At 48.0% G+C, this 13,348-nt stretch overlaps 1 protein-coding gene and 1 long non-coding RNA gene across 5 annotated transcripts in view; one reads left to right on the top strand and one right to left on the bottom strand.

Annotated features, from left to right (window-relative positions):
* CFAP299 (cilia and flagella associated protein 299) overlaps positions 1 to 2,692 on the bottom strand; it is a 531,077-nt gene extending 528,385 nt beyond the window's left edge. For 2 of the 4 annotated variants that reach the window (XM_047751671.1, XM_047751670.1), the window contains exon 1: positions 2,460 to 2,681. In XM_047751671.1, the coding sequence (XP_047607627.1) occupies positions 2,460 to 2,570 (111 nt within the window). In that variant the 5' untranslated portion in view covers positions 2,571 to 2,681. Of the gene's footprint in view, positions 1 to 2,459 lie in introns of all 4 variants that reach the window. The other 2 variants (XM_047751672.1, XM_047751673.1) reach the window with 2 other exon arrangements.
* A 20-nt stretch (positions 2,693 to 2,712) lies between these two features.
* Positions 2,713 to 13,348, top strand: part of LOC125110369 (uncharacterized) — a 92,318-nt gene continuing 81,682 nt past the window's right edge. The window contains exons 1-2 of the long non-coding RNA XR_007130584.1: positions 2,713 to 2,945; positions 11,109 to 11,196. This is a non-coding gene — a long non-coding RNA (uncharacterized LOC125110369). The remainder of the gene's footprint in view (positions 2,946 to 11,108; positions 11,197 to 13,348) is intronic.

Here is a 13,348-nt window from a genome sequence, read left to right on the forward strand (position 1 = left end):
GAAGATCCCCCACAAGGAAAACGAACCGGGATGACCCTAAGTTCTTGTGAACTGTCTGCTGAGGAAGAAGCGCTTAGACTGGCCTCTAAGCACCACGCTAAGGAGAGAGGACTTGAAGTCTAGAACTGCGTCTTCCTCAATCCCTAGCCATGAAGGTAAAATCGACTATGGCAGATTCATTAATTAGTTGGATGACTACATACGTGCATGCTGGACACACGGCTCCACAGACGACTCATAAAATTTTACAGTAAGAGTCTTGAATGTCATCTACGCTAGCCCCTTCATTTTGCAGATGAGAAACTGAAGTTTCAAATCGATTTAAAACACAATGATACAGAATTAGAATCCTCATCTCACGACTCCAGGCTCTTCTAACTATAATATGCTCTCTCTCACCACTCAAACTGCTCCATCCAGACCAAAGTCATGACAGAAGACTCCCCCCCCAAAAAAGAGCAATCACCTCACAAAACACAATCCATGACCCATGCTTGCCCTCCATACTAGCTAGACGACTGAAAAAACTCTGAGCGGCTCACTTGTCTCTGTGTGGCAAGGAGCGTGGCATCTACAGAAAGCATTTGAGAATACAGGTCCCCAGAGCTAATGGCACTTAAATTTTTCCATTACTCAACCCAAAAACAAATACTTTTAGATCACTATTCAGCTAAATCTTCACCTTGTTTTTTCTGAAAGTACAATAATCATAAGCTCAACCAATGCCAAATTTAAAAGTAAATTTCTTTACCCTTCCCCCCAAACACAGTCACCATTTTCCATTTTGGAGACATGTAAAATTCTGAGTAATGAAACACAAAGTATTAATTTCTCACTCCTAGTCAACATTAATGATTTTAGTTGCTATTCACACGAAAGACTCTGACTTAAAAAAAAACAACTGAAACCCGTCTTAATGAGATGAAGCTTAGGTTGGACAGTTTTCCACATGTGCCACACAGATGGTTATATCCTATTGGACTATTTATTCTGTCTCCTCCTTGTTTGTTGGATGTTCAAAAATTTAGACGCAAACATTGTTTGGCGCCATTACTTTTCCCCTCATTTCAGTGACTTTGCTGCAAAGGCATAAAACGCAACCTTCACGATTTTAAACATATTATCCACATAAAATATTAAAAAGCTTGTTTTTGAAGTCAGACGGTATGTTGGAAATGCCACCTGGACTTTTTCTACTAGATAATTCAGAAAGATAAAATTACCTGTCCAAGGTCACACAACTTGTTTGTGGCAGAGACAGGACTCCAATTAGATGTTTCTATTTGCTTAAAATTATGTTCATACCTAGCACATGAGTGTGTAATGGAGGATAAGCACTTTTCAGACCTTGGAATCCACACTGGGGTAAAATCCCATTTTTAACATAATCACTGGAGTCCAAAAATTTCAATCCACTAAAATGCAGAATTACACTGTTGCAGGTAAGGAGTATGGGGAGTTGGCAGCAGGATACAAATGCTTCTCCAACTCAGTTGCAGAGTGACTACCCAGAGCAGAGAGAGGGCAGATTGGGGGGGCTGTGGCATGGCTCCCGGGCAGTGCCCATTTAGTTGGCCTGGCCTGGGAATACATCAGCGCTATAGGGCCCCACCGTGCACCTCCTGCTTCTCAGGACCAGTGGCCTGTCGTTTTCCCGCTCACGCTGGTTCCCCTGGAAGAGGACGCGAACTCTATTCCGCCTCCTCCCGCCCTTCCCCATCTTCCCGGGCACTGACACACCTTTAAGAAGCAGGTGCGGGGCCGGGGGGGGGGGGGGGGGGGGACGTGGGGGGGGGGGAAGCGGTGCGGATAGGAAGACAGCCGCCAATCCCAATTACGTCCGACGCTGCGGTGTTGCAGACTTGTTTCCACTCCCCACATCAGCTGTGATCAATCGACTCGATAAACCTGAGTCAGGAACTGCCTGCAATTACGGGAGCTGTAACCTGTACCCGTAAAGAAAGGGCCTTCTGACTCAACCCGCTTGCGGTGCAAGTTCATGGACCCACATGCCCAGGGTAACACCAGCTCCACCCGGGAGGATAGCGTCTTCCTTTCTTTAACACCAACTGGCAAAGGAACGAGAAACAAAGTGTCAGACCTGAGCTGCCGGCCTCGGAACCCCGCCACCTGCTCAGCGAGCACGACTTTGGAAGGGCAGCGGGGCCGGGAGGCGGCGCTGCACAAGGTCCGGGCCCCGCAGGTCTGCGTGCCCCGTGCGCACGCGCGGGGTCTGCGGCCGGACGGGGACCCCCAGGGCCCGACCTCTGAACCCACCCGGGCAGCGCGGGGCGGGACGGACGCCGCGGAATCGCCGCCGCCGCCGCCTGGGCGCCGCCGTCCGGACGCGGCGCGGCCTACGGTCCCCGCGGCCCACCGGCAGGGGGCGAAGAGCCCACGTCCCACGACGCGGGCCCGCGGGAGGGACCGCGGGTCTGGGAGGCGGCGGCCCCCCTCACCTCCAGGTAGTACAAGTCCACCGTGGTGATCTGCGAGTCCAGGAAGTCCTCATAGGTGCTGAACTGAGTGACCACGTTGTCCACCGGCGTCGACCCCTCCTCCGGGCCCATCGCGGTTGCCCGGCTGCCGCGTCCCTAGCGACAGGGGCCGGGGGGCGGGGGCGGAGAGTCCCACCCACTCGGCCCCCTCCGACCGGGGCGGAGCCGGGGCGGAGCCGTGGGCGTCAATCGCCTCCCCGGCCCCCGGCCCCGCGCAGCCTGCGGCGCGTCCGGTCGGGCAGGGGGCTTCCGCCCGGCTCCGGGGAACGCCCCCTCCAAGTCAGCTGACTGGGGCTCGGGCGAGAGGTGGCGCTGCGGGACAGGTGCAGGCTGCAGGCCCACGTTTAAAAACGCTGCGACTCCCAGGATGGGTCGGCCAAGTGCTGTGGATGAGCGCTTCTCACCGCAGTGGGGAACAACATGCCGTGAAGGACAAAAAACGTGAAGGTCAGTTTTCAGGTAAAACCGAAGCTCCATTTTCCGCAAGGAGAGTATCTCAAAACAGAAGTCTCTGGAAATAGCCTTGCGACCAAATCCAACAGCAACGTCTATTGATGATTTTGTTATTTTTGTAAAGTGTTGCTAATGTTTGGGTTCGAGGAAGAACTTATGAATTTCCTAAAGGAAAGACACCCAACGAAAATAGCTTTGGGGCCTCTTTGGGCCCCAAGTGCCTGTTTTCTTAACCTGGGGGGAGAGGGGGCCATAGGTTTCTTGTCTCTTTAGTTTGTAAGTAAAAGTAAGCACACAGTGAAAGATCTTGGCTTGTTGAAGCTGCCTTTTTTAAAGGGTAAAATACTTGTGGAAATTTAGAAAGTAAAGGTTTTTTTACTAAGGACTTTTCCTTAGAACAAAGTTTTGCCTTTTTAAAACAGGGATTTAAAGTAATCCAGCCTGGCAGCTGGCAAAACTTTCCAGGATCCATTTTTGGATTTTTACGTTCTAGGAATCGTCTTTGGAATTAATACATAGTTTAACACTTGTGCCTGTGGTAGTTGCTAAGTATTTATTGAATTGATTTTGAGGATTTTCACAGAAGTGAAAACAAGTCAATGAAAACATCTAGTAAATACCTTGAGGTAGCTTTCTTAGTTTAAAAAGGTCACCTCAAAATCAGAATGTCATGAATATACAAATTTTAAGTAATGTACACAATATCTCTAGCATATCACTGACTTGTCTTTTAATTATTATATTCTGAATTGTTTTGAAAGACTTGTTGGTGGAGCTAGCGAACCCGACTAGCATCCATGAGGACGTGGGTTCAATCCCTTACCTCGCTCAGTGTGTCAAGGATCCAGCGTTGCCATGAGCTGTCGTGTAGGTCACAGACGTGGCTCAGATCTGGCGTGGCTGTGGCTGTGGCTGTGGTGTAGGCTGGCAGCAAGAGCTCCGATTAGACCCCTAGCCTCGGAACCTCCATATGCCATGGGTGCAGCCCTAAAGAGACAAAAAAACAAAAAAATTAAAAAGACATATTAGACGTTATTTTTAAATGCAATGAAATCCTTTAATTTAGAAGAACAGAAAGAAAGGAGAAAGAAGCCCTGGACTCTCATAGTACAACAACATTAATAATAGCAATACCATTTATTGAATGCACCTTGCCGGCCAGGCTGTGTCTTACTTGCCAACAATGGATTACATTTTAACTCGCATTTGCGCCAAACGAACAGCCACCGATACTTTGACGTCATCTGATGTCTAAAGAAGATGAGAAAATTCGAAGAGCCCAACACAAGAAGAAACCCTGTGACTTAAGTCATTCTGCTAAGGGCCATAGGCCTCAGTATTCTCTGCTATCTAGAGAGTTCTGGAAGTGCTCCCCCACCCCCAAGGAGGCATTCTTCTGGATGAACTGAGCACAGGAAAGACAGAAAGTTCCAGCCACTTCCTAGCTACACAGCTTATTACTCCTGATTTCCCAGAAAGCGAAAGCAGAGGTAGAGACTTGAAGGGCCGCGCAGAACTGTGAAAGTTCTTTTTGTGTGTGTTTATTAGAAAAAAAAAATAGGGAGTTCCCATCGTGGCGCAGTGGTTAACGAATCCGACTAGGAACCATGAGGTTGCGGGTTCGGTCCCTGCCCTTGCTCAGTGGGTTGGGGATCCGGCATTGCCCTGAGCTGTGGTGTAGCTTGCACACACGGCTCGGATCCCACGTTGCTGTGGCCCTGACGTAGGCCGGTGGCTACAGCTCCGATTCCACCCCTAGCCTGGGAACCTCTATATGCCCCGGGAGCGGCCCAAGAAATAGCAACAACAACAACAACAAGACAGGAAAAAAAAAAAAAAAAAAAAAAAAGACAAAAAAAAGGAAAAAAAATAGACCTGTCCTATTGTGAAAGGAAACATAGATCAGCACAAATACAGGAGCAAAAGTGATGGCGTAGTCCAAGCTGTGGACCCAAAAGAGATTGCGTTCGGGGCAGGAGAAAGCTGCGCCTTGATCTGCCAGCTGGGAGGGACCCAGTAAGGGGAGCAGGGGGCAGAAGTCGGAGGTGAAGGAGGAGGATTGGCCAGAAGGCTTGAATCAGGGGTTTGCGAAGGTGGCCACCACACCCCCGAATAAGAGAGGGCGCAGTGAAAAGGGCTTTGAGTGGTGGTCAGGGACCACTGGACAAAACGCGTCTTCCTGTTAAAGCCTCCGGAGCGCTTGGGTTTAGTACGTGAGCTTCCAAGTCCTCCTCCGTCACGGTCTCATCACTTCCAGAAACTGCAAGGCATCTGGGGAATCTTTTGGCTCATTCAGCTGTAGCAGTTTGATTGCAAGGGCCTGTTTGTTAGTTTTGTTTGCCTGTCATTCTATTATGATCCATTGTGACTGTGCATTTTCAGCGGGAACCTCACTAAGTTTACCACGCGGTTAACAGCTCTTCAGGGAGGTAATCTCTTAAACATCTAAAGTTAAACGTCATGACAGTGTTTTCAGGCGGTGAGTGAATCCAGCCATGTGATCCAACTCAAAATACTGAGGATAATGTTCAGCAACTTGATTTCCCTGTGAATATTGAAAGAAACAATGAAAATTTATAAAGTCAGCCCTGTTCTGCACAGAAAGGCTTGAATGATAGTAGGGCTAATTCGGTTGCGTTTTTCTTAACTCTCAGTTTAAAACCACTTTCAGCCCTGTGCCTGAGAAATTGCATGAAAGGATGGCAACAAAGAAATTAGGGACTTCAGCAAGTCTCTAGTTCCTCTTGCAAAGTTTGTTATGGTCAGGGAATACCTTGTTTTGGATAACATGCATTCCTCCTCCAAGTCCAGGATTTTTAAAGATTGAAACCTGGATTTGGCACCCGATCCCAGATACTCCATTCTTTGCAAAAGGACCAGCAAGAATTATGTATATTCACAACAAAACTCCAAAACATAAGAAAGGAAGAATAGCAGAGTATCTGCCATCTTGAGCTAAGTTTACCGAGTTTAAAATGGCACAACGTACAACTGAAGCTCATAGGAATGTAGGCAAAATCTAAGCAACGGAATCTCTTTGAAATCAGCAGGCTTTGATAGTGATCCTTGGTGGAAGTATGTCAAAGAATCTCAAATTAAACTCTAAGCTTTTCTATTCAAAATAGTCAGCAATATATCATGACATCTGGGAAAGTGAAGAGAAGGCATGCTTTTGGCATTTTGACCCGAGAGGAGGGGAGCGGCTTGCGCATTGTGTTAGTAAGATGCTGAACACTGAGAAGAATGTGCAGCTCTGCTGAAACGGGCTTTGTATACCTCACTGTAAGAACAAAACCCTACGCTCACTCGAAAAAGAGATGCCTGTCTGATGGTGCCTGGTTGCTTATGAAGTGTCTGTGGGTTGCAGGTGCGGGACTGTTGCTGAATCATCAGCCAAGGAGCGCTCTTTTGCACTTCGTGATAATGACGACGCTGAATTTATTTCAGCTATTTCTTGTGATGAGACCCCTGGACTTCCACACCGTCTAAAGTGCTGGGGTTCCGGTTCCACAGCTTCTCGGTCCTGGAAACCTGGTGTGTTCATGTGTTATGACTCCAGAGATTTCCCCTTGCCTGTGTCTGCCAGTGTGAGAGGAAGGGTCCAGAAGAGAGGAAGGCAAGTAGGAGGGGACTGTTCCCCGGGAGTAGGGTTGACAGGTGTCAGTGACCCATAAAGGTCTGGAAATGACGGTGCTTTGCAGTAGCTGATGGATAGAGTAGCCACAGCCATCCGCTTTGAACAGAAAAAAAAGTTGGGCTCTCAGGGACTCTATAGGGTTTTTCTAACAATGTCACTGAAAATTCCCTCACCTTCTTTGCCTGCATGGAAACCAAGCTCTACCCCAAAACACCACTGCCCCGGAGTGGCCGGAAGGTCTCAGAAGACATCACGCCTGGACGGATGGCCGACGTGAGCCGCGCAGAGCTGCCCGTTTCAAATGGATGCTGGGCACCGCCCGCAGCCTTCCTGGGTTTGCCCCCAGTTCACGCTCATTCTCGACAAAGGCGTTTCCTGCTTCCTCTTCTCTCTCTAATCCTGCGTCCTCCCGTCCCAGATCAGACAGCTTAACTCCTACTGCCCAAAGGAAGTAAGAGGCATTAGAGCAGGTATCCTGCAGTCAGTACACACACAAACGCAGGCACATAGCAACCCCTTCATTCTTCCCTTTGGTGCAAAAGAAGAGATTCACTTCCTCTTAGACGTTCCTTCTGCACTGGTTCGATTCTTCTGCCTTCTCGGGGTTTCTGTTTGCTTGCTTGCTTTTGTCTTTTTAGGGCCACACCTGCGGCATATGGAGGTTCCCAGGCTAGGGGTCCAATCGGAGCTACAGCTACCGGCCTACACCACAGCCACAGCCACGCCAGATCTGAGCCGCTTCTGCAACCTACACCACAACTCACAGCAGTGCCAGATCCTTAACCCCATTGAGCGAGGCCAGGGATCTAATCCATGTCCTCATGGATACTAGTCAGGTTCATTACCGCCGAGCCACAATGGGAACTCCATCAGGATTTCTTATTTTGATTATTCCCTCCCACTGCTGTATCACCATCTCTCTTCCTCTCACTCTCTCAATCCCCCTCTCTCTCTGTCCTTCCCTCCCTCCCTCCCACCTTCCTTTCCCATTTTCAACAGATGAATCCCAAAACAACCTCTCTCAACCCCACAGCCCACTTCCGCTATAGGCTCGTTCGTCTTTCACAGCAAAGCTTCCGGGGAGGGTTGGAAACCATCGCTGTCTCCATCCTCTTCCACTGTCTGCCCAACACATTCCAATCTGCCTTTACACACTGTTCCGCTGAAACCTCCCCCCACCACGGTGCGTTGTGATCTGGGCTTGGCTCTGTCCCCACACTGCTCAACCCCCAGGAACACCTGCGCCCGTGAGCACTCCCTCCTCCTCGGAGCTCTTCCTCTGCAACCGTCACGTGACTTCGCCTTGAGACTCGTTGGTTGGTCGGCTGGTTGGGGGGTTTCCCATTAGCTGTTCTTCTCCGTCTCTCTGGCTGGCTCCTCTTCCCTTTCGTTAGCTTTTAAAAGTTGGAGCATCTCAGGGTTCTCTCATAGGCCTTTTTCCGTCTCTACACTCTCTTATTTTGAGACCACATCCAACTCCATAGCTTTACATCTGTCCTCCGTGCGTATGGCTCCCAGCTTGTGTCACTAGCCGAACGCCAGCCCGCACATCCACCTGCCTACCAGACATCCCCGAGTGGTAATGCACATCAAGGTGAATTTCGTCTCTCCCCATGCCTCCTAAACTCGTGCCCCCCCCCCCCAGAGTCCCTCTGTACAGCTTCCCTCTCTTCGCCTCTGCGTGGCCCACGGAAGAAACCTGGGAGGCAGTGGTGACCCTTGCTTCTCCTTCAGCCCTAGAATATGTGGCCTGTTATTTCAGTGTTCCAGCTGCATCCCTGGAAGGCTTGCATTTCTCTCTAATCCCGCTGCCTTTGCGTTCTTGCCCAAGCAGAGACTGGCATCCAGAGTCCCAAGGCGGCCTCTTCTCCGATCTCCTCCCACCTCTTTGACTCTCTCCGTTCCTCTCATCACAGCGCGGCAGAGCATTCTTTTAAAACACCCGTCTGATCTCGTCACACTCCTCTGAAAACCTCCACTGGCTTCCCGCTGCCCTCAGAGTCAATTTCCTCTTTTTTTTTAGCACAGCTGACAAGGCCTTCCACCTTCTGGCTTTCATCTGCCACTCTCCAGCCTCCGGCTCACATGCTACATGTAGGAGAGATGGATTCCAGAAACCTTTGCAGAAGGAATTTTATAGAGGAGCCACTGATTTCAAATTCAATACATATTTTTTAGCTCTCAAATAAGATTCAGAAGATTTTCATTTTAGATCAGACTTTTGCCTGCTCAAAACAAGAAATACAGGGATATGACTGGTTTTTAATGAACCCTGGCTAGTACTTAATAAGCTCAATAATGAGGCTGACTTGAAGGTTGAAAAAAAATTTCAAAATAGACATTGAGATGAAATTTCTGTGGAAAATAAAAAGCGGCCTCTTTGAAACTCCAGACGCAAGGTGGTACAAACTGCTTCTCTTGAGGAGGATATTTAGCACCTCGGAACTCTTCAGAGGAGAAGCTTGATCTGTTTTCAGCCACCGTCTTCTTCCTCGCCTCTGAGTACAGCGTCAGAGCTCGCCAGGTACCGAGTGCATTTGCAGTCGTGGCGATGATACAACTCCGGCCACAGCTAAGCCAGTACAAAAAAAAAAAAAAAAAGGGAGAAAGATCGCTAGACTTCATCAAACGCTCCAGGAGAAGCATTCAGGGAAGGGACGCCAAATCCATCAAGAGCTAATTCACTCATTGAACTTCTCCAGGGTATCAAACATTCTCTAACTGCAGATAAATTAATCACAGTAATTACAGTGGAAGATGTTTTGGTCCATCTTTCCCACTGATGCTTACTGATCAGAGCAGTGAATCACTCAGCAATAACTTAACCTGATCAGGCCCTGTGCTGGCCCTGAAAGCGCAACAAAAACTAAAGCCTGGTCTTTCGTATCTTCGAGGATGGTGTAATTTCGGTAAGGGAGAGAGCGTGCCTGAACTGGTGGTTGGTTAAGTGAAGGACAAGAAGGAGCTGAACTAAGCAGGCTTGAGAAACACAGTTTTTCAATAAATGAGGAAGGTAAAATTTTATGGGATCCATGATAAAAATATTTGCTGTGTGCAGAGTGGGATATAGGTGAGAAAAGCTGGTTCTTTACATGAGGGAGAAACTTAATAAGTGCAAGAAGGCTGTGTTTTAAGAAATCAGAAAATAATTTCGTCTTCTCTGAAGGAACTTGATTATCTCTGAGATCACATCTCGCCTCAAAAGCCCGTGATGTTCCGTCCTAACAGAGATGAGTATTACGTGTGCGGGTTTAACCCAAGGAAGTCCCGGGGAGAAGAGCGTTACGGTACTTCTGTAACGTGCTTTGCCGTAAGGAAACACCTCTTGGGAGTCCCTGCTGCGGGGCGGTGGGTTGAGACTCTCGCTGCAGTGCGTTGGGTTGCTGCAGAGGTATGGGTTTGATCCCAGGCACAGTGCAGTGGATCAAAGGACCCAGAGTTGCCACAGCTGATGCGTAGGGCAAATCTGTGGCTTAGCTTCGAGCCCTGGCCAGGGAATGTCTCTATGCCTCAGGTGCAGCCATAAAAAGAAAGGAAAAACATATTGTACCAAATTCGTTTATCACCGCAAATCTCGGCATGCTTGGCAAGACTATCACATTGTCTTGCTGCATCAAAAAAAATATGTATTTCCTGGGAGTTCCCGTCATGGCTCAGTGGAAATGAATCTGACTAGGAACCATGAGGTGGCGGGTTCGATCCCTGGCCTTGCTCAGCGGGTTGCTGTGAGGTGTGGTGTGGGTCGCACATGCAGCTCGGATCCCAAGTTGCTGTGGCTGTGGTGTAGGCCAGCGGCTGTAGCTCCGATTGGACCCCTAGCGTGGGAACCTCCATATGCCTGGGGTGTGGCCCTAAAAAACAAACAAACAAAGTGTATTTCCCGTCTTCTCTCCTGTTCAGAGGTGTCTCTTTCGTCTCTGTCCCTTCCCCCCTCCGCCATCCCTCCCCCACCAACACCCACATCCGCACAGCAGTTTAACTTTTAAATATGGAAACAGACAAGATGGGTATTATTGTCAGGAAAATTCAGACATAGAAGCTAACCCTAGCCAAAGAACATGAACACTAAATATATTAATATTTTAGAGTGTGTTTATGGAGAAAAAAGGAAAACATAGAGTAGATACGATAGACACTGTTAGCACTTGCCAAAATGGCGTGGTTAACAGCCAAAGGCACACACAAATATTAATTTCAATAGCCAAGAGAGAGTATTTCTGGCAACTACAGTGTCTCAGCAGTAGGCACATTGAAAGTAAAGTTAGCACAGTGAACATATAACATATCACAAGGTGGTGTTGTGACCGCGTTGCAGGGTGCCCAGCTGCTGCCTCTTCCGTCAGGGCCTCGGTCACATGCGTATTTCTCAGCGTCTTTTCTCCTTTCTCCTAAAACTGCTCCTTCTCCATGTTCATTCATGGTCTCCACTGTCCTGCATAATTACTGGGCCACAATTTTCTTTTTCAAAATTGTTGCCGTTCTCAGCATGTCAAATGTCTTTAAATGTTATTTTCCCCCAGGGCCCATCGGTCTTAGTGGCGCCGACCTGCGTCATGGAACATTGAGACAGAGGAGGGGATGGCAGCCGCACGACGGAAGTGGCTCTGAGTGAGTCTGTGATCGTTACGGTTTTATCGTGTAAAGTGGAGCTTCTCAGGAACCAAGTGCAGTAATAATAACGGAGGCGTCTGTTTGGGATCCCGTGTGTAATGCGCCCTGGGTCCTCATTTTCCCCCTTCCATTTACCATTTCGTTTATGGGCCAATCAGTGGATTTCGAGGGGTTGGTAAAGGGCTGATAGTAAAAATTGGTTGCAGAGTCTCTGAGTGGCTTTCAGGACAACCACGGTGGAGAACAACAGCTTTTACCTTGTGTTCTTCCACAAGGCCTCCCAGTAGATAACCTGTTCCGGAAAGAACGTATGAGTGGTAGAAATTCCGGAATTTGAAAACAATGTGGTTTAAGCGTACGATCCCTTACTTTAATGAAAATCTAGTATTCGCCTGAAAGGATTACTGCGGTCACCATTGTCAAGAACACGTGAATAGCGACAGTCATTCTGATTAACCTAAATCACTCAACTTTTCCGAATAATTATTAATATACAGGGGGACATCTAATTTCTAATTTAATGCAAACTAAAAATGTGCTAAGTGATTTGAAAATGAAATTAAAACTTCTAGGAGTTCCTGTTGTGGTGCAGTGGAAACTAGAATCTGACTAGTATCCATGAGGATGCAGGTTTGATCCTTGGCCTCGATCAGTGGGTTAAGGATCTGGCGTTGCTGTGAGCTGTGGTGTAGGTTGCAAATTCAGATCGGATTCCACCTGGCTGTGGCTGTGGTGTAGGCCTGTGACTCCAGTTCTGACTCGATGCCTAGCCTGGGAACCTCCATATGCCGCAGGTGAGGCCCTAAAAAGCCAAAAAAAAAAAAATTAAAACTTCGGGAGTTCCTGTCGTGGCACAGTGGTTAATGAATCCAACTAGGAACCATGAGGTTGCTGGTTCAATCCCTGCCCTTGCTCAGTGGGTTAACAATCCGGCGTTGCCGTGAGCTGTGGTGTAGGTTGCAGACACGGCTCGGATCCCGTGTTGCTGTGGCTGTGGTGTAGGCTGGCGGCTACAGCTCTGATTAGACCCCTAGCCTGGGAACCTCCATATGCCGCAGGAGCGGCCCAAGAAATGGCAAAAAGACAAAAAAAAAAAAAAAAAAAACTTCCACTGACTTCTGAACATTTGGCTTGCATAGTTGTTCAAGAGTGGAGACTCATCTTCTTTTTATGAAATACTTGCACTCTTTCTGTCACGGGCCTGTGTAATTTACTGACCATATGATGATATAGATGAGGGGTAACTCATCTGTTCCCCCACTTGTTAGTCTTAACTGACAGCTTTTCCAGGATAATGGAATTTTATGTAGGAATTTGGATATGAACAGAAAAAAAGTAACTAAACATTTCGTTGGGTCAAGAAAAAACAAATTTTCCTGAGAAGCCAACATTTAATAGCTAGAGTGCTGGTTTAGGTTCTAGAAAATCATGGCCCAATTATTTTTATTTAGTTGGGAACCGTAGTCAAATCCTATAACTCCTTTATATCTTTCTTTATTGAGAGAATGGGATAATAAATTACAGCTTTAAGTCATAGTTAAGCGGCCAAGTTAATTAAGAGAAATGAGCTACATAAAACAGAGACCACGTTTCCTTTTTTTGTTTGAGTTACGCACTCTCCATTCCATGGCTCTGCATCTAAGACATCAAATGACAGCTGGCTTCTAATCACTGTTCAGGTCCAGAAGCACCTGCTCTAATTTATACACTGTGTTCCAACGAATTTTTGACCTTTCTATTATGATAAGGAAGATTGTTATTTTTCTACTCACAATCTAGCTTTGCCTTTCTGCCTCGTATCTTACCCTACTCCCCCAGTTAGGATCTTGGCCACTGCTTCTGGCCCGAAGATGGAGTTTTCTATGTTGCTTCCTCTTTCCCCAAGTAGTACATTTATTCCCGCCTCCTGTGGGTGGCGCTCCTGCCTGAGTCTCCCCAGTCTGAAAGCGTGATTCAGTGGCTGCTTCAGTGTCTGCCAGAGGTGCCCTGCAGGAACAGCTTTACCCACAGGTGAAAGCCATAACATGGTGTGGTTTGAAGGGCAATGGAGCCGCCAGCCAAAGCCTCCCCTGGCAGCCTACCTGCAGTTCCAGCCAGGGATCATTAGTGCTGGTTTGAATATGAATCTTTCTTGCCCTGCTCCTACCTT

This window comes from Phacochoerus africanus, chromosome 10, assembly GCF_016906955.1.
Source record: "Phacochoerus africanus isolate WHEZ1 chromosome 10, ROS_Pafr_v1, whole genome shotgun sequence".
NCBI lineage: Eukaryota > Metazoa > Chordata > Mammalia > Artiodactyla > Suidae > Phacochoerus > Phacochoerus africanus.